Below are 21,134 nucleotides of genomic sequence, written 5' to 3'. Positions count from 1 at the left end.
AAGACCTACCTAGGAACTACAGTCACTAGATATTCTCTCGTCAGCCAACTAACAGAGGCTGCTCTAAGAGAATTCCAGAGGAATGACAAAACCGAGGACTAAGCAGGGAGCAGACAGAAGCAGAGAAGGAAGAATAATCAAGCTAACCCTGCCTCCAACATCCTCCTAGCACGAACTCTGGCAGGAAGAATGAAAGATAATCCATAAAGACACAGCCCTTACTTAGAAATTCTTCTGACAAAGACAGCAGGATAAATCTGCTCCCCACTCCTACACACCATAGGCAAACACATCTCAGATCCCCTTAAAGAATCCACCCCTCCAACCCCACCTTCTACCCCAAGCCCTGGAATCACAGTTCAGTGGAATAGTCTCCCTGGTACTAGATCAATCCCTCTGCCCTCCTTCCTATCCCTCTCTCCTTGTTGATCCTAAGGCTGCCCCACTGCAGCCTCCCTGGCCCTCCCAAAGCAGAAGAGGCAGCTGCACAGTTTTAGTTCCACCTCCAGAAACTGATTTCTTTTCCTCAGCCTTCCTGGTCTTACTGGCTTTTCTTAATGACTTATTTTATATAGAGAAAGAGAAAAGGGAGGGGTGGGAGATATTTCCTAGTGCAATGCAACCAAAAAATATATATTTAAGTCTTGAAAAATAAATGTAAAGCAGCCTTCTTCCCCAGGCAACTAAACAGAAAGAAGTTTGATTTTGTTTACTGCGACTTGCACATGAAATCGAGCACACAGTCCATGCTGTAGCACAGACATTGGTGAGGACATCCTGATGCTGGCCCCAGTGCAAAATAGTCCCAGTAACGTCATCTGCTTGACACCGCTGCCGCCGCCACTGACACCTTCCCTGCAGCCACCTAGCCTGACTTGAAGAGGAGGACTGCGACTTGACCCAAGTGAAAATAGATGAAGTGCTTTGTCTCGTGTATAATGTAGCTGCCAAAATTTCGGCCCACGTTACAATGCCAGGTGGGGTCGTATTTCTTGTCAAATTCCTTCTTGATGCAGGCAGCAATGTCCTTCTCTGTGTTGTACTTCTCCAGGGCCTGCGGTGGTGCAGTCAACGGCATCCTGTTGCAAGTCCTCAGAATATCTGCGTTCTTGCTCACTGCCTTACTGTCAGACATTGTGACACTTCACGCACGTGAGTTCACGCAGGCGAGTCTGCGCGGGGCCCCGGGGACGCGGGCAGCGATGGCCCGAGGCACGACGCGGGCAGGGGCTGTGTCCCCCGGGTTATCACTGCAGCAGCCGCCGCCGCGGCGGTCTCCCGCTCCTGCAGGCCCGGCCGGGAGCTCGCGGGCGCCGCCCCCGCCCTGGGAGCTTCCCTCGCACTCTCACGCCGCCTCGCTCCCGCAGGCCCGCCTGCCTGCTCTGCGCAGACGCCTTGCAGCTGCCTCACAGCTCCGATCTGCTCCACGGGCGCCGAGAGAAAGAAACTGATTTTTGAGTATTGTCTTTGTTTCCTACCGCCTTTTTAGATTCACTTATTATTTCTAGTAGCTTTTGTCTGGATTCCTCAGGATTTTCCGTATGAATGAACATATCATGCCCACTACTAAAGACCGTTTTACTTCTTTTTTCCAATCTGTGTGTCTTTCTCTCTCTCTCTCTCTCTCTCTCTCCCTTCCTCTCCCTCCCCTTTTCTTTCCTTCCTTCCTTCCTTTCCTTTCCTTTTCTTTCTTTCTCTTCCTTTCTTTCTCTCTCCTTTTTCTTCCTCCCTCCCCCTCCCCCTCCCTCCCCCTCCCTCCTCCTCCCCCTCCCCCCTCCCTCCCTCCCTCCCTCCCTCCCTCCCTCCCTCCCTCCCTCCCTCCCTCCCTCCCTCCCTTCCTTCCTTCCTTCCTTCCTTCCTTCCTTCCTTCCTTCCTTCCTTCCTTCCTTCCTCCTTTTCTTCTTTCTTTCTTTCACCTTATTGTATTGGGTTGGACTTTTAGTAAAATGTTGAGTAAGAGTGGTGAGGGAAGGAATCGTTGTTCTGATATTAGGGTAAAGTATTCAATTAAGTGTGTTAATAGCAGGTTTTTCATATATCAGTTGAAGTACCATTCTGTTCCTAGGTTGCTGAAAGTTTTTATTATGAATACATAATATTTTATTTTGATTTTTGTCAAATGCTTTTTCTTCATTTTGTGAGGTAATCATATTGTATTTATCCTTTTTCTATTAATGTAGTGAATTGTATTGATTGCTTTTCTAATATTTAAACCTTTCATTTCTGGAATAAACTCCATTTGATGGTGGTGTTTTAATCTTTTTACATATTGCTGGATTTAATTCTGCTCGAGATATCAATTATTTAATAAAGTTGGGACAGATCACATAGGATTTGATATAACATTAATTCTGTTGAAAGAGAAAGTGTGAGATTACACTCTCTGGTCAGTGGAGCCCTTTAAGGTTGTGGCTGACACAAGGCTGCTCACACCATGGCTTGGGTCTCCCCTGGGCCACAACCACTAACAAGGGTGTCCAATCTTTTGGCATCTCTGGGCCACACTGGAAGAAGAAGAGTTGTCTTGGGCAACACATAATCACAAAAAAAATCTCATAATCTTTTAAGTAAATTTATGATTTTGTGTTAGGTCACATTCACAGCCATCCTGGGTTGCATGCGGCCTGCAGGCCACAGGTTGGACACCCCCCACAAGAGACACGGGTCCTTGGAGCCTCTTTAGTGCCAGAGCTTGGGCTGCAAACAGCTCCATGGTGTGAAACCGAACCTCTGGAATGGATAGACTCTTGCCAAGCAATTTAGCTAATTGGCAGCACCTGGACAATGTTCCTCATCTGTCAGCATAATCATCACATCATTTCACTCCAGTGGCAGGGACTCAGCTCTGAAATCTATATAGAAAAATCACCTGGATCCCAGTCTTTCAAAGGTTTCAAGACAATCAGAAGTTCGTGGTGGAGAAAGGAGAGGCCAGTGTCTTTTCCCGGGTCATGCATGACCTTGTCATTGGCCATTGATAGTATGGACAAAGTCCCCATGGTAAAGGCTACAGCTACCCCTGTCATCATGAGTTCTCTGATCACAAGAACTAAAACTACAGAGTGGAGAGAGAACGAGAGGATAGAAGCAGCCAACCGCAGCCCAGACTGCCCCCAGCAGCACCCTGCGCTCTTCCTCTAAGCACGAGCCTAGAGACTGGTTCTCTTCTGGCTCTTCCACAGCCTTACCTGGCCCAAATTTTAGCACCACGGATTCTGGAAGCAGGGATTAAAGACAGAAACTCAGCAGACAAATGGAGCCTCTTTGGATCAAGATCCCTCCAGAAGTCTAATTCGGGAGGTTTTTGCCACCCAGTCCTACAGAGGAGCCCAGAAGTCTTCTCTAATGATGCTGATCCATGCCCAGGCCACCCGAATGACTGAAGATCCAGCAACCTTCAAGCCACCCAAGATGGACATTCCAGTGATTGAAGGGAAGAAACAACCACAATGGACTCACAATCTCAAACCCGGTAACTTGAATGTGCTCACACCCACCGGCTTCTAGAGCTTTCTCTTTCAATGACTCTTCATAGGGGGTGTCTTGCACCCACTACCCAATTGCCCGGGCTCTGACATAGGAAAGTTTGGGTTTATTTTTTAAACCTCTTAAACTGAGGCTAGAACTGGAGACCTAATTGGTTTTTGAGAAACCTTAGTGCAAAGCCTGTCCTTGTGTAGAAGAAGCCGCTGCTTTAGTTCAAAGTTAGACTAAATAATCTCAGCAGTGATGTATGGGGGCCTCATCACCTCTTTTTGCATCACTTAGCCTAGACAAGAACTTGATCATTGCTTACTAGGTAGATAATGTTTGTGTTGTTCTTTTACCACAGTCAGTGTGTGCATGGACAAGTTGTGGCAGAGAGGTGCTCACTGACTAGTCTCAGGCCCTACGGACTGCTGATACTGTGTGCTCCAGTCCTGTCTACGAGGGGACCTACCATCTGTTTGAGATCTGGGCATGAAGAAAAGCCATCCTTGGCTGGGACCCTTGTCCTGCATGGGGACTGGGGCCCTTGATCTCGGGCAGAGCCAGTTCTCACTGCGATGCCTCCACGGCAGTTCTGCTGTGCAGCGCTTCTCTTTCACGTGTCAGCAAACACAAGTCTTGCATATCTTTTTCTGCATTTTAAAGTGAGATTAAGTTAACTCAAGTTGGGTGGAAAAGTTTCTAAGGGAGAAAGTTCAGCCTATGGCCTTGGTATAAATGGATGTTAAGCCTTTTTAAAGATGGTGGTAACTATACACAGATCGTAGTCTGGACGTTCATGTGAGACCAGTGTCACCAGGGCCTGCAGCTTTTTCTAAGAGGTGGGAGGACGAAAAGGTTTTCCATATGCAATCACTTCCTCCCAGATGGGCTTCATATCTGTGTAAACACAGCTCACTGAGGAAAGGAACCAGGGAAAGCACCTGTTTATTTCTCCTCACTGTGGACGTGTTTGGTCATTGTCCTGAACACTGTTTCAGATCCCTGCTGTTCTCGCTTTGGGAGGATCTACCTACATGGCCAGCTGGGCTGACCTTTCCATAGAGGCCCTGGAGTTTCAAATGATGAGAACAATTAATTTATCCATGTCTTTTGTTATGCTTGTATCTCCTTCCTGTTTTGACAATAAAAATCTGTACTGCTTTCTAAAATATAAGATAGTGAGTTGCAAGGTACAAGGCATAGCAGGCATTTCTCTAAAACTAAGAGTATGATTGTAGCCATCCAATACAATAGGAGATGTGTTTTATTGCCATAGTATTAACTGACACTAAATAAAAGCTTTCTGTTTTATAAAAAATGTCTTGAGAATGTGGGAAAATTCATGGTGAATATAATTTCATAAGAATTTTCCTTCCTTTTTTGTTGATGTTGTCACTTTATAATCTTGCTAGTGAGCTATAGAAAGCTTTACCAATGGACTTCTATTACTCTACCTGCCCTGAGAGCTGACAAACACAATAGCCTAGCTGTTTTATGTGGGCTCTGCATGTATCAAGGCCTTTCTTCCCAATAGAATTAAGTAATATAAACAAAAAAGGGGTATGAGGGAATGAAAATGTGCAGAGTAAAGTCCTTATGAGTAAATCAGTTTTGAGTAATGCTTGCGATGCCACTGAGAATATTCCACATTGTATTAATTATCTGAGGCTGTAAGTGTAAAGTGATCTTTAAGATTGTCATTAGATTTGTCACAGTGGAATCTCTCTAATAAAAGATGGAGTTCTAACCAGAGCCTCCAGGGTAAATGTGTTTGGAACACTTAAAAAGATACAAGAAAAAAAATCCCTTAGATTTACAGCAAAGTGTATATACTCTTCTTTTGAGAGTACCATAGTCCTTCCCCAAGAAACTCTAGATTCTTCTAGTGTCTCATGCAGTGTCCACTTACAGAAAGGGATAACCATTCCAAAAATTAATCTGGAAGGCATCTTGCAATAAAAAATCAGCATGAATACGTCATTCCTTTAGATATGAGACTTGGGAGTTCTGCTCTAGTTTGAGGATTTCTTAGAAGCCAAATCTGCACCCTGCTCAGTGTTTGTACATTGTAGGGGCTCTAGAAATATTTGTTTGAAAAATGTACAGACATTTCAATGAAAGAATGTGTTTGCTAATGGGGTTTTTTTTTTAACCGAAGAAAATAAATACCTTTGTTACTTGAGCGTTTTTGTTTTTTTTTTTAAATTTTTATTTTTAACCTGAGCTGTAAAGAAAGGAGGGAAGAAGATTTATTTGCTTTCCTGGGCCTTAAGTTTCCTCAGATAGAACTCCAGCTCTTTGCCTTCTAGCACACAGCCATCTGCTGGGCCACACTGGCCTGATCTTAAAGTGAGTATACAAGAAGCTTGCCCTGCTGGAACTGCTCCTCTAGAAGACTGCTGAGTTTCGCATTCTTTTTCCTTTATCATATTTCTTCTGAATTTTCTTTGATTATTTTTTTTTGTTTAAAATCTCTTCCTCTTCAGGAGTTAGGCTGGCCCCCTTCTTGTGGCCCAGGGGCAGTGCTGTGCTGTTAAGGAGCATGTATGAGATCCTGGCCACTTAATTTGGAGGTTCAGATTCACAGATAATAAAAACCCCAAGTCAAAGGTGAATAGTTAAGCACTTTATTAAGCAAGAGCAAAGAGAAAAGCAAGAATCAAGAGCATACATCACCAGACAGGAAATCACCAACACCCTAACACAGACGCTGGGGAATCCTGGTGGCAGCACTGGGGGTCTGTCTGGGAACAGTTCTGAACAAAGCATCCTTCCTTCGGAGGGGATTCCAAAGTCTCACTTTGGGAGCTATGATTAAATATGTTTTAGACAAAAGTGGCTACGCGCCAAGGGCCTTGTGTGATTTTGACTAACCATTCCCTCTGGAGGAAGGGCCAGTTCTCCCAAGGGAACAGTTAAAGATCAAAAGGTACTAATCTCCTGGGGAGAAGGGCCAGTTCTCCCTGGGAGACAGCACTATATTTTGCTTTTCCAATGAAGGTCACAGCTCAGGCATAAACAGGGAGGATTCTCAAAGTCCCTTCAAGTGCATAGTGGGATTTGTGCCACTGCTGATATGGTGCACTGTCAATGAGCACAATGTGGTTCTTTACTAGTCTTGGTATGGACCAGTTCTTTGTTGGATGCATTGTAGACAGTATCAGTAGTCCTTGTTTTGCACGTACAACACTCTGAGCCCCAGGAGAAGTTGCCCACATCTAGTCTCAAGGCTCAGTACTTCTTGTTGCCTCCTTGTGCACGAACTGTGTGTAGCAGGGGCCAATCTCAGTGTTGGCAGAAGGGCACCCCAGCTCATAACTTTGCTTCTTGTGGTAGGGCTTTCTCTTACCCTTGGTCTTGTGGAGCTTGTGACAGTTGTCCCGAGAGATGCTCATGGCTTAGCGCCAGCTGGAAAGAGAGAACACAAAGAGCTGTGTTTGCTAATATGACCAAACGTTTTGGTGTCAGAACTACCTTTATTCCATAACTATAGATACAGTCAAGTTCCTGGGTTGTAGGTTTTTACTAAGGAACATTAACTCTTTATTGATAGAAGAATATTTGGAGAATGAGGATGAGGGGGGTTTGATGCATAGATTTAACCTTATAGGGAAGTCTGCACAGATTGGTGGTTCTGTAACAGTGGTCTGTGTTCTGTGTAAAAGCAGCATCAGCATTACTTGAAAACTAGAAAAGCAAATTCTCAGGCCCCACCTTGTAACAGGGTGCAGCCACGGCCCCCCGACAAAGAGGGATTTGTAATAGGGTCTAGAACTTGGGGTATCCAGGAAATATTAAAAATATATAGATGTCCTCACCCCCACAAGTCTGAACTGGGGGATGGGACACATGGAGCAGGGCCATTGAGTGTTATTTTGCATATCAACAGTTTTGCAAATAACCTCAAGAATGGTCATTTAACATATCTATAACTTTTGACTGGTTTCATAGATATATTAAGTAGCTGTGGCCTTGCTTTTAGCCAGGGATCTGGGAGTGACTTTGACACCGGACTAACTGGGAGGCAGACCCCCCTGGTTACAGCCCCTGCGTGAGAACTTGGAGATGGTTGGTTCCACGCCATGGGGCCACGCCTGCCTGGAATCACTATGGCAGCTCAGAAAAACTGGAAAAATATGGGAATGCTGGCAGGTGTAGGCAATTGTGGGAGGAGTCAGAAATAGGGATGCAGAGGAAGATTCCCTCTGGGATTTAAACCCAGGTACAGCAGCCATTCGATGGGGACCACGAGGTTTTGGTGAGATCAGAACCACGTGGTCTTGAGGTTGGGGGAACCATGCAATTTTGGGGTTCCCTCTGCCACACAGCTTAGGAAGCTGGAGGGCAAGATGTAACAGCAATGCAGAGCTCTCTCTTAGCAGCTTGGAAGAGTGCAGTAGAGACACTGTGGGAAGGAAAGGGGTGAAAGTACTCTTGCTGGTGGACCGGGAGAAGGTGCCATGCGGGTTTGGATTAAGAACTGGAGATCCCAGCAACACAGGTAATGGTGCTGGGAACTGCGGGAGCCCTGACAGCCAAGTGCGGACTACTGGGAAGAACAGGGGGCTAGCTGAGATATGGTACCCCTGACTGGGCAAACGGGGGAAGGAAGGGCTGTGTGTGTTTGTGGGTGTTTTAAGAGACTTTGGGATTTTAACGAAGCATTAAGTCATTACTCTAAGTCTGTATAACTTTTGAATAAATAGTTCCTTTTCTTTTCACCAAACTCTGGCATTGAGAGCCATAATTCCCTGGTGGAGGGCAAGGTGAACCTAGTACAGGGGGACCCTGGGAAAGGGGGGGGTCCATTTGGTAACAGTATCTTGTCCCTCTCCTCCTTGGGTCCATTCTGTAACAACCTTAGACCCATTAAATCATAGACTCTGGAAGCGGGGACCAATCATGGGTATTTTAACCATCCCTCCAGGTAAGACATGCTGGGTAAGGTTCGAGAACACTGGTATATTTTATACTGAAGGCTTAGCCCTATCCTAGATCCATTAAATCAGAATTTCTGAGAATTGAGGTCTGGGCAGTAATGTTTATTAAATATTCCCCAAGTGAGTTTAATATTCAATCAGGGAGAAGAACCACTGGTTTTATTTTGTTTGATTTTGGTATTTTTTATTTTTACTTTTTTATTGAAGAAAAACTTATATACAGAAAAGTACATAGCTATAATCTTGGTAAATTGTCACAAGGTAAATGTAACCATGTCCCCAATGCCTAGGCCAAGGCAGAGACCATTACCTGCACCTCTGCAGTCCCCTTGAGTCCCCTCCTAATCACTCCCCTTGCCCACATCCCCTCATGTACCCATTATTCCAACTTCTCACACTATTGATTATTGTAGGATATTGTTATTTTTTTAAAGTGTGGTCTGTATCACTGGCAGCAGAATCATCTGACATTCTTATTAAAATACAGATTCCTGCCTCCTCTCCCTGAGGTTTTTCTGGTCAGAGTCTTTAATGATGTGAATTTTTAACAAATTCTATATTTGCTCTTTGCACTAAAATTGAGAACTGTTAAAACAATCATTGCTACCACTTATTGAGGATCTTCTATGTGACAATACTATTCTAAGTGTTATTCATATATTTCCCTGATTTAATCCTTACGTCAATATTCTGTGGTAGATATTATTATCACGTTCGTATTTCAGATAATTAAACTGATGCTCACTGAGGTTAAAGGACTTGCCCAAGGTTATACAACTGGTGAGAACTAGACTTAGTCTCCAGAGTCTGTAGGAACTACCACTATCTTTTTCTAATTAATTTTAGTTGAGCTGGAATTAGGAAGTATTTCAAATTTCTAGTAGGACTACCCTTGTTTACTTTCATTTCTTTTGGTGTTATTTCATTTTTCATACATTGTCCCAGACTCTTATGTGAGGAAAAAATCATTTGAGAAAATAAATTATTTTTAAAGTTTTGGTGACTTAATGTACTACCCTCTATTTAGTGCAAAAAAAATGAAATTTGAATGGAGAAATTTCAGGTAATAGTAGATGGGTCATCTCAGGAGGAAATGGGTATGTTTAGGCTTAGAGGCACATTAGAATTCAGTCTTCAAGGCCTGTCACCAAAAAGTCCAGCCATGGTTAACATAATGAGAACAGTTTGCACAACATCCTTGTAACCTGGCAGCCAAGGAGAGTGGAATGGAATGTGCATGCATGAACAATGATGACCTCACTGTACTAATCAATGGGGGCAGTAGACACCACTGAGTGAGCATGTGTACTGTGTGGACATCACATTCAAAAAGACTGAGTGAGTAAAGCAACAAATCTGCCTCAAATTTTGTGTGAAGCTTGAACATTCCTTCATGAAAACTATTTGTATGATTCAGAAGGCCACAACTATGGACGACTGGTGATTGGCAGCTTCATCACGACAATGCGACTGCTCATGCTTCATGTCTCGTACAAAGTTTTTTGGAAAAACATCAAATTGCTCAGGTGACTCAGTTCCTTTACAGCCCAGATTTTGTGCCCTGTGACTTCTGGCTTTTCCCAAAACTAAAGTCACCTTTGAAAGGGAAGAGCTTTCAAACCATTGATGAGATTCAGGAAAATTCGATGAGGCAGCTGGTGATTGGGAGAACTGTGTGAGGTTCCAAGGTGCCCTCTTTGAAGGGGACTGAGGTATCGTTGTCCTATGTACAGTGTTTCTCGTGTCTTGTATCTTCTTCAATAAATGTCTCTGTTTTTAACATTACATGGCTGGATACTTTCTGGACAGACCTCATGTTTCTTGTAGATGAGTGATTGTACAGTACACCTGAAGAGAATGTCTATTAAGTAGGGACTACATTTTCACTTGTATTGAAAATTTTATTAATCCTTACCCAAGGATGCGTTTATTGATTTTAGAGACAGAAGAAGGAAAAGAGGGAGAGAGAAACATCCATCAGTTGCCTCCTATACGTGCCCTGACCAGGGATCATGCTCCGACTGTGGATCCAACCTGCAGCCTAGGTATGCTCCCTGACTGGGGATCAAACCCACAACTTTGGTATATGCCCTGACCTGGGATTACACCCACAACCTTTTGGTGTATGGGAAGATGCTCCAACCACCTGAACCACCTGGACTGAGTCACAGGCCAGGGCTTATTTGTATTGAAATATATAAAACAATAAAACAGTTGAAAGTCTTAGTTTCATCTTTTTAGAACTTTAGAACAGAGGTTGGCAAATTGCATACCCTAGGGCCAGATCAGACTCTGAATGGTTTTTACATTTTTAAATGCAAATTTAAAAAGATGGTTAGCCTTTCTAGTAGAACAATTGCCTAAGAATTAAGGATATTCCTTCCTGGCTCATAAAGCCTAAAATATTTACTGTTTCTACTTTTGAAGAGTTTACTGACCCCTGGTTTGGAAGATAATTCTGACATTGCAATTTATACTGAAGAAAAGGATTACATTCATATTATTAAAACCCATAAATTCTAGAGATGTGTTTGTTGGATGGGTATCATTGTGTTTGTGGTGTGTGTTTGTGTAAGCAAAGGTCTGGGATCCTGTGCTCATTTGTGTTTGTTGTTGAGAGCTAGGAAAGAGGGCTAGACAATTATAAGCATTGCTAAGCAGAAAACCTCTTGAAGGTCACTAGAATGGATAAGGAAGATAAACAAATGGTCATCTGAAATAAGCTTATCAACAGGAGACAGACAGATGGTTCCTATCAACCGGAGACAGACAGATAGTTCCTCCTGAACCCAGAGCAAAATTCCTCCAGAGCCCAGAGCTATGCAGAGATAACAGCAACTCCCGCTTTTGTAACTTGCTTGCTTGCTTCTCACTGTATAAAAGAGCTAGCCTGTGAGCGTTCGGCGCGGCTCTCATCTGCAGCTCTTCTGAGCACCGTGTCTCCGGGACACAACAAGATTCCGCCCGTGCGCAGGTTAAAAGAGTTGGCCATTAAAGTAACATCTCTGTAAACGTCCTGAAAGTCTCCGAACATCTGTTTCTTGCGTCAGTGGGTGCAACATTTGTGTGTAACCCGGTAGGGCAGCCCCCTGGCTATGATGATGTCCTGTTTATTGACCAGCCACTTATATGCTTGAGCATAGCTGCCCTTAGGTGGCTAGGCAGTTAGGTTATCCTCTTCCCATGTATATCTGTATTTTCAAGGGTCTACTTATTTCTGTCCTAAGAAGTCAGTAAGTATTTGATAACTACTCTTATAAAGCACAGCCCAAGATTTGATTGTAATCTCTAAGACAGAGTTGGAACTTGGGAGAAATGACCTCTTGGAACCTGCTTTCTTAAACTCCCCACATTGCTGATTGCCTTCAGTGTCTTTCAGACTGGTCTCTAAGTGTTTTACATTATTTTATTTAATTTTCCCAGTTTCTCTGTGAGGTATAATTAGCTTCCTTTTGCAGATGAAGAAATGAGAGACACAGAGACTTTTCTTTGGACTGTGTCTAATCCTTAAAGTGAGTTGCAGGAATGAGGGACCCAAACAGGTGTAGCCAGAAATACAGAGGAAATTTCCATACTAAATAATAAGCCAAGAGAGCATTATCCAAAAGTAAAGTTTATCTATAAATAGAGGAAATCTCTCTATTTTTAATAGAATATGTAAGCAAATGAAAAAACATCCTTTATCCACAGCAGGATTTCAGAACAGATGTGCACATTGCTGTTTGCTGCTCAGTTCTCAGTTTGTTCTGCAGGCTGTGGTGACATGCCAGCTCTATACCTATAGGTGGAATAGGAATCTGCCCAAAAGCTGGATTCTCTATGGCAACAACATGGGGTTTAGGATTTGGGGCTAGAGGCTTCCTTCCATTCCCAATTCTTTCTGGCTACTCAGTGGTTCTCAAAATGCATTTAACAAGGGACAAAGCCTTTGAGTAACTAATTCAAGAAACATTTCCTAGCATCCACTCCTCAAGACTCTCAAACTGATACGTATGTCTTACTATAATGTATAGACAGGGACTGTGGGCTATATTTCTATGTTCTCAGCATCCAGCACAGTGTCAGGCCTAAAATAAGTTGATTATTAAATATGTTTTTTGTTTTGTTTTATTTTTTATTGATTATGCTATTACAGTTATTGACAGACCTAGGCAAGCCTAGGAGGAATGGAAAATCACCAGGTGAGAAAATGGCACTGTGGGAAATTGTACCATGGAAAGCTGCCTGCTGACCCTATCCAGGACAAATAAATGCTCAGCTAAGACTGGGGTCTAGGGTTGGCCTATCCGGCATAACAGGAAGCAGCTTTGACTTGAGGCTGACAAGATGAATCAAGAACAATGGTCAGCAGAAATAGCACCCAGCAACCAGCTGTAGCCAATCAGACTGAACCTGAACCAGTTAACCTTCGAGGGTTTTTGAGCTTAAAAACCCTGCCCTAAGAACAACGGAGCGAGTCTTAACCTCCAGTGGTTGGCTCTACTTTCTCCACTTTCCCCTGAGAGTCCCAACCTCCCTTGGTTGGCTCCACTTTCTCCTCTTATTCCCTGCTAATAAACCCTACTCCTTGGCTTGCTGCATCCGTCTGGTTTCTTGAGCAACTCTGACCTAACAGTTATCCTAATTATTCCCCCGTGTGTCCCTCCACCAAGCACTCACGACTCCCTCTAGCACTTCTCCCTCCTTTTTTCATGTCCATGAGTCAAGCATGTAAGTTCTTTGGCAACTCCATTTCCTATACTTGCTCTTAACATTCCCCAGCCTATTCTGTACCTACCAATTTGTACTTCTTAATCCCTTCACCTTTCTCACCATACCTCCAGACACTTTTTCTCACTAGTCACCATCCCAATGATCTCTATATTCTGATTCTGTTTCTGTTCTGCTTGTTTGCTTAGTTTGTTTTTATAGATTCAATTGATAGTTATATATTTATTGCCATTTTAATGTTCATGTTTTGATCTTCTTTTTCTTAAATAAGTCCCTTCAACATTTCATATAATAATGGTTTTGCGAAGATGAACTCCTTTAGTTTTTTCTTGTCTGAGAAGCTCTTTATCTGACCTTCAAATCTAAATGATATCTTTGCTGGGTAGAGCAATCTTGGCTGTAGGTCCCCACTTTTCATGACTTCGAATATTTCTTGCTGATCCCTTCTTATCTGCAAAGTTTCTTTTGAGAAATGGGCTGACAGTCTTATGGGAACTCCCCTGTAGGTAACTAACTGCTCTTCTCTTGCTGCTTTTAAGATTCTCTCTTTGTCTTTAACCCTTGGCATTTTAACTATGCTGTGTCTTGCTCTTTGGGTCCAATTTGTTTGGGACTCTCTTCCTGGACTTGCATGTCTATTTCCTTTACCAAATTAGGGAAGGTTTCTTTCATTTTTTCAAATAGATTTCCAATATCTTGTTTGTTCTCTTCTCATTCTGGCACCTCTGTGATGCAAATGTTGGACCTCTTGAAGCTGTTCCAGAGGCTTCTTATACTTACCCTCATTTTTTAAAATTCTTTTTTCTTCTTGTTCTGATCAGTTGTTTTCTGCTTCCTTATGTTCCAAATGAGAAGATTTGATTCTCAGCTCCATCTACTCTACTGTTTCCCTGTAAATTGTTCTTTATTTCAATTAATGAATCCTTAGTTTCTGACTGGATCTTTTTTATGCAGCTGAGGTCCCCACTAAGTTCCTTGAACATCCTTATAGCCATTGTTTTGAACTCTACATTCTGATAGATTGCTTATTTCCATTTTGTTTAGCTCTGTTTCTGGAGTTTTGATCTGTTCTTTCCTTTGGGCCATGTTTCTTTGTCTCCTCATTTTGGCAGCCTCCCTGTATTTATTTCTATGTGTTAGGTAGAACTGCTTTGACTCTGTGTCTTGGTAGTGTGCCCTAATATAGTAGATGTCCTGTAGGGTCCAGTGGTACAGCCTCCCCTATCAACCAAGCTGGGTACTCAAGGTATGCCTTTTGCATGGGTTGAGACACCCTCCTCTTGTAGTTGAGGCTTGGTTACTGTTGGCAGATCAATGGGAAGGATTTACCCAGGCCAGTAGCTGCCAAGATTGGCTGTGACCACTTACCACCAACCTCTGCCCTCGGTGGAGGATCAGCTGTGCAGGGGCAGGGGGGCAATGCTCCAAAGTGGTCTGTAGCTGCCCACTGGGTGCACTTGTCCCGGTGTTTCCCAGGTGGTGCAGGCAAAGGTCAGACCCCACCTATGTTTTTCCCAGGGCTGCTCTTCCTGAGCTATAAAGCAATCTGAGAAGGCTGCTACTTGTGCTGAGCTTGGAGATTCCCAAGGGAAGCCAAGCTATGAAACTAATCTGGCTGCTGCTAGTGCCCATCCTGGAGCTCACTGAGGCCAGCTGTTGCTTGTTTGATAGGACTTAGGAAGTTGTGAAGCATGAGCAAAGGCCAACTATTCAAATGGAGAAGCAGTTTGGGTGGAGTCTCTGAGGATCTCCAAGGAGGTCAAACAGTGTTAGCCAGGTTGATGGAGTCTCAGATATGGGGGGAGGGTTAGCAAAGGGGCAATGACCTCTGTTTGCCTTGATGCCAGATAGTTCAGTTTCTCCCTGTATACAACTGGTGCCTTTCAAGCTGCCATGGCAGTGCTGGAGCTCAGAGGGAGTGAGTCTGAGTAGGTGAGTCTGTGTGTGTTCTTTAAGGGGAACTGCTTGGGACTCCAGGAGTTTCTTCTACCAACTCAATCCCAGCTGGTTTTTGAAGTCATTAGTTGTGGGGACTTATCCTCCTGGCACTAGAGCCTTGGGCTGGGGGGCCTGCTGTGGGTCTGGTACTCCTCGCTCCCGAGATATCCCTCAAGATTTATATACACATGGATGTTGGACCAGCCTGTTCCATGTTTGCACCCCTCTTACCAGTCTGGATGGATGTGGTTTCTTTAATTCTGTAGTTGTCAGACTTCCATTCAACTCGATTTCTGACATTTCCAAGTGATGGTTGTTCTATATTTTAGTTGTGTTTTTGATGTGGTTGTGCAGAGAGGTGAGCCATGTCTGCCTACATTACCTTCTTGACCAGAGTGATATTGGTTTTCTATGTCTGACTTAAATCACTGAGCATAACACAGTCTAGGTACATCTATGCTGTCACAAATGGTAAGATTTCATTTTTTATTATGGTGAGTAATGTTCCATTGTACATGAAAGGTTTTATTAGGCTCCACTGAGGAAGAAATGCCAATCAACCACAAAATTAGGCAGTAGGGAGCTTCATTGGGGTTTGTGCACCCAGGCAAGGTTCTCCGGTCCACAGAGTGGGGCCAAGGAAGTCGTGCCCAAGCAGGGAATATGGCGGGGTTTTATGCACCAAATTCTGGTTGGCTCTCTTTGTGGGGGCTAGGGATTGGTCTCTTTGAACCAAGCAGCAATCTATCATTGGTGGTTCTCTTTGGGCTCAGGTTGCCATACGGATATCCATCTTGGCAAAGCCCTCAGTTTCGGCTTCCTGGTTTGACATCAGCTATCTTTTCCGGGTTGTAGTTCAGCTGCCATTTTGTCCTACCCCACCCATCCTGACATTCTGAACTCTTTGATAGGATAAGGGGTGCCGGGTTCAATCTGGCTACTTCTGGCTGTCGGGGCGGGGCATAGAGGGGAGGGGCTAGAGGTCGGCTGTTTCCGGGTTGTCAGGGAGGGATGAGTAGGTTGGGGCCTGAAGCAGCATCTGGTCGAAGGCAACCCCGGAGGCTTCGTGGATTCTTTCCTGTAGGAATCTCAGGAAACAGGGGCCAAGCACTAATAGTATGCAGATTATTATGACTGGCGCTAGGACTGGGGCCAGGGTGGTAAAGAGTAGGGTACGCCACCGTGGGGTTATTGCTTCTAGAGTGTCTGGGTCTCGGCGTAATTTGTCCCTGAGGTTTTGTAGGGTATTAATATTCTCTTCCACTACACCGCTTTCATTCACATAGAAGCAGCACTGTTCCTGCAGGAAGAGGCATGTTCCCCCTTTTTCTGCTGTTAGTAGGTCTAGAGCTCTGCGGTTCTGGAGGGCAACCTGGGCTACTGAAGTTATCTTGTCTCTGCAAGGATGCTAGGGAGGTGGCAGAGGCATCCAGGGCCTGCTCCAACTCAGCCTGTAGTTGATGAGTGGTTTGGAGACTGTGTGCTAACCCAGCGCTGCCTATTCCAGCTGCTGCCAGGGTTGTGAAAGTTATGCCAGTAGTATGGGCAGGAAGACAGCTCGTTTATCTCTATGCCTGGTTAGTTTATCTCTGAGCTCTCTTTCTCCGTAATGCATAAGCTGTGGGGTCAGCACCGTCGGGAAGCAGGGAAAGGCAGAGGAGGAGTTGATGGTCTGCAGCAGAGTTCCATTACACCAGAAAAACGTACCTGGGGGACTGGTGGTGGTTCCCGATACCTGCACAGTCCGGTTGCAGGAGGAGGTTCTTGCAGCAGTATAACATACTTGGGGACTGTCCATTAGGTTTTGAAAGAGAGGAACATCTTTCAGGAAAAAAGGTGTTAAGGAGTTTGTGACATTGAGTGGAGCTGATATAGGAATGGCGGCAATTGGTGATTGGTTCAGATAAGCACAGAGAAAACAGTTACTAATATTACCAATATTAGTAATATTGAATATCTGGATACCTTGATTGATAAGGGATAACCAAGAGAAGGGAGTGGCCTATTGTTTGTTTTGTCGGATTAGTATCTGAAGGGATTGTTCCTGGTCTAGGATGGTGTCAGCCAGCACTGTTTTGTTAATTGGTACCGGAACTAGGGTTCGGTATATTTCTAGGGTGCTCTGAGGGTACGGATAGGCAAGGCTTTGATACAGTTTACCTTTTACCCCTTTTTCCCACCTGCCATCCCATGGATCAGGGATGGTAAACCGCCATGGTTGGAGGGTGCTCCACTCCCGGTATTTACAAGAGTAATAGGGGCACCACCCGTAGGTATCTGGCCATTGTCTGCATCTCCCCTCTGTTTGTTCATAAAGGAGGCAGAGGGCATGCCACCAGTATGGGGCCGTTCATCCATCTAATCCCCTAAACTGAGATTTTAGTGCGACTGTGGTGACTGGTGCGGAACACCCTGAGGCAGGGCATGCAGCTGAAGTAATAGGATGGGAAACGGATGTCCCATTTGAGATGTATGTCTCACAAGCAAAGAATTTCCAGATATATCTCTGTTGTAGTCTAGGAGGGGTCTTGGACAGGCATAGGTGAACAAGGAGGAGGAGAAGGAGCATTTGTAGAGACTTAATGGGGGGAACCCGGTGTTCGAGTAAAGCAGACTCGGGTGTCTCCTATGAGCTGTGCTGACCAATTTTCTGAGGCAGGGGCCGGTTTAAGGAGGGAGAGGTGGACCCATACTGACTGACCTAATAATTTTACCTCTGTGGGGGTGGTTAGAATAACAGATGGGGGCCTGTCTACTTGGGCTGGAGCAGTCTAGGTCAGAGCTCTTTGAGTAATACCTGATCCCCAGGCTGTAGGAGAGTGGCCAGGCCTGTTTCCAGACACCCCCCTACTGGAGGAAGAACCCTGTCAGCGTGTTCACGGAGAAGATGCTGGAGGAGAGACAGATAGGGCAGATAGGATGCCAGAGGGGGGGTATGTACGGGCAGGTTATGGTTAATTAGGAAAGGGCGGCCGTACAGAAGTTGGAAGGGGCTAAGTCCTGTTGGCTCTCGTGGGGCTGCCCGTATGCAAGTGAGGGCCAGAGGGAGCAGAGAGGGCCAGGAATTTCTAGTTTCTAGGGTAAGTTTGGTTAGGTGGGTTTTTAAGATGCTGTTAGCCCGTTCTACTGTACCAGGAGACTGAGGATGATAAGGAATGTGCAGCTTCCAGGTGATGCCGAGGGAGGTGGAGATGTGCTGGACGATTTGAGAGGTGAAGCCCAGGCCGTTGTCTGACTGGATAGAGGACTAGGGCAGTCCAAACCGTGGGATAATGTAGTTGAGGAGGAAGTCAGCTACTGTATCCGCTGTTTCTCTTGTCGTGGGGTGGGCTTCAATCCGACCTGAAAGTGTGTCGACAAAAGTTAAAAGGTAGTGGAATTTTTTATGGGGAGGCATGTGCGTGAAGTCGACCTGCCAATCCTGTCCTGGGAGGTGTCCGCGTAGTTGATGGCCCGGGACTTGAGGCTTCATTCTCCCCTGGGCAGATGTCTTGGAGCAGGTGGCACATTTAGAATGGACCTCCTCGATAGTTTGGAAAAGAGTAGGATGAGTAAACAAGGGGTCTAGAAACTTCAGCAGAGCTTTTGGACCAATGTGTAGATATTGGTGTATTTCAGAGAGAAGTGTAGTGGTCTGTTCTTTGGGTAGGGCTATTTTCCCTTTGAGGAAGATCCACCCTTCATTTCCTGGGCGGCCGCCCTGCCGGAGGAGGGTGGAGTACACCTGGGGAGAGTAGGCTGGGTGAATATCAGTGGTCAGAAAGAGGATAGGGTGTGGCGGGGTGTGTGCGGTGAGTTCTCGAGCCCCAGCATCCACCTGGGCATTGCCACGGGAAACAGGATCCCGTGAGGCCTGGTGACCCTTACAGTGGACCACCGCTATGGCAGACGGCAGGTCTGTGGCCTGGAGAAGTTTGGCAATGAGGGAGGCATTGACAACGGGTGAACCTTTGGTAGTGAGGAAGCCCCTTTCCTTCCACAAGGCCGAGTGGCTGTGAACAATTAAGAAAGCGTACTTGGGGTCTGTGTAGATGGTAACCTACTTACCCCGGGCTAGGGTAAGTGCCCGAGCGAGGGCTATGAGTTCAGCTTTCTGAGAGGTGGTACCTTCAGGGAGCTTATTAGCTTCAAGGGTTTTGGTCAGAGTTACAACCACATAAGCTGCTCATCTTCGGCCATCAGTTCCGACCACCGAACTTCCATCTACAAACAGAGTGAGATCTGCCTCGGGGAGAGGCTTGTCAGATGTACGGTCTAGAGGTCGACCAAGGAAGTGTAGTACTTCTGGGCAAGAGTGGGCAGGTTCCGTGTCTGTAGTGGGGGTTGGGAGGAGGGTAGCTGGGTTGAGGCGCAGTGAGAGCTGGAGAGACAGGGCCGTCCCCTCGACGAACAGGAGGTGAAATTCCTGTAGATGGGAAGGGCTTAGAAGAGAGAGAGCTCGACGGGATAGCAGGTCCGTAAGGCGATGAGAGGAAAATATGGTAACAGGTTGGCATAGAGTGAGTTTGAGGGCTTCCTTCCCGAGTTCTGCCGCGCTCCCCAACGCCCGGAGGCATGGCTGCCATCCACGTAGGGTAGGGTCAAGCGGTTTTGACAAGTAGGCTACTGGGCGGTATGTGGGGCCCACCGGTTGGGCGAAGACTCCAACCACAATGCCCTGCCTCTAGTCTGTGAATAGATGGAAAGGACGAGAGGGAGTGGGGAGACTGAGGGAGGGGGCCTGTAACAAAGTGTCCCGCAGGACGGTAAAGGCTTTTCTCACCAGCTTGGGCGACATGAGGGGGCCTGCAGGAGTGTCCTTGGCTGCTTCATACAGTGGTCTGGCAAGTAGGGCAAAGTTGGGGACCCAATGTCTGGAAAATACAACTAGTCCTAAAAAAGAAAGAATTTGATCACCTGTCGTTGGTGGTTGGAGATTACGGAGGAGTTGAGTGCGGTCTGCTGTAAGGCTGCATAAGGTAGGGGAGAGAGAGAGACCTAGGTAGGTGACTTGCTGGCTTGATAACTGAGCCTTGTCAGGAGAAACTCGGTATCCTTTTGGGGCAAGGAAGTTAAGGAGAGTCGCTGTATGTGGTCTGGAATCTTGTAGAGTGGGGCTGCAGAGGAGGAGGTCATCTACGTATCGGAGGACTTTGCTGGAGCCTAGGTCACAGGAGGCTCAGTCTCGAGCTAAAGCCTGACCAGATAGGTGGGGGCTGTCTCTGAACCCTTGCGGCAAGACTGTCCACGTGAGTTGCCATGACAGAGCAGTGTCGGGGTCTGTCCATGGGAAGGCGAAAAGGAACTGGGACTCTGGGTGTAAAGGGATAGTGAAGAAGGCGTCTTTGAGGTCTAGAACTGAGAAGTGGGTTGTATTAGGAGGAATGTGAGAGAGAATAGTATAGGGCTTAGGGAGTACTGGGTGAATAGGGATGACTGCGTCGTTGATGACTCTAAGGTCCTGGACCAGGCGGTAGGCTCCAGACGGTTTTTTGACCAGGAGAATGGGAGTGTTGCACAGAGAATTGACAGGGACAAGAAGTTTCTGGTCTAAGAGGTGAGTAATGATGGGCTGTAATCCTTTTAGGTTTGCGTGGGAGATAGGGAATTGGGGTCGAGATGGGAAAACGTCGGGCTGTTTTAGACAGATGACAGCCGGGGGGTGATGGGAAGCTATGGTTGGGGTAGAAGTATCACATACTTGTGGGTTGACGAGGGAAGGGGAAATAGGCGGAGTTGGAGGAGGAGTTGGATTTTCTAACAGCAGAGGGATAAGGGAGGAGGAAGGGGTAGGGTTTCACGTGACCTGGAGAGTGGTGCCTAGTAGTTGGAGAACATCCCTTCCTAGAAGCGGGATAGGGCAGGAGGGTATGACAAGCAATGAATGGGAAAAGGGAAAGCCGTCCAGACTGCAGTTAAGCAGAGGGGTTCACCATGGGCGAGATGGGGTCCCGTCAATCCCCATGACTGAGATCTGGGAAGGAGTAAGAGTTCCTGAAAAAGATGGTAAAACAGAGTAGGTAGCCCCCGTGTCCACCAGGAAAGAGATGGACTTACCTGCTACCTGCAGCATTACCCTGGGCTCAGTGAGGACAT

General features: G+C 45.7%; 1 protein-coding gene and 2 pseudogenes across 2 annotated transcripts in view; 1 reads left to right on the top strand and 2 right to left on the bottom strand.

Annotated features, from left to right (window-relative positions):
• Nucleotides 1–793: 793 nt before the first annotated feature.
• On the bottom strand, nucleotides 794–1,135 carry LOC112317794 (dynein light chain 2, cytoplasmic pseudogene; annotated as a pseudogene).
• Nucleotides 1,136–2,921: 1,786 nt separating this feature from the next.
• On the top strand, nucleotides 2,922–3,507 carry LOC112317652 (putative monooxygenase p33MONOX pseudogene; annotated as a pseudogene).
• A 2,611-nt stretch (nucleotides 3,508–6,118) lies between these two features.
• Nucleotides 6,119–21,134, bottom strand: part of LOC123478118 (uncharacterized) — a 141,866-nt gene continuing 126,850 nt past the window's right edge. The window contains exon 5 of one of the 2 annotated variants that reach the window (XM_071221249.1): nucleotides 6,119–6,879. In XM_071221249.1, coding sequence (XP_071077350.1) covers nucleotides 6,870–6,879 — 10 coding nt within the window. In that variant the 3' untranslated portion in view covers nucleotides 6,119–6,869. Of the gene's footprint in view, nucleotides 6,880–18,357; nucleotides 18,402–21,134 lie in introns of those variants that run through there. The other variant, XM_071221250.1, reaches the window with a different exon arrangement.

The sequence above is a fragment of the Desmodus rotundus genome, chromosome 4 (genome assembly GCF_022682495.2).
Source record: "Desmodus rotundus isolate HL8 chromosome 4, HLdesRot8A.1, whole genome shotgun sequence".
Lineage (NCBI taxonomy): Eukaryota > Metazoa > Chordata > Mammalia > Chiroptera > Phyllostomidae > Desmodus > Desmodus rotundus.
Note: the sequence above shows the minus strand (reverse complement) of the source record. Positions and strands in the feature narration are given on the sequence as shown.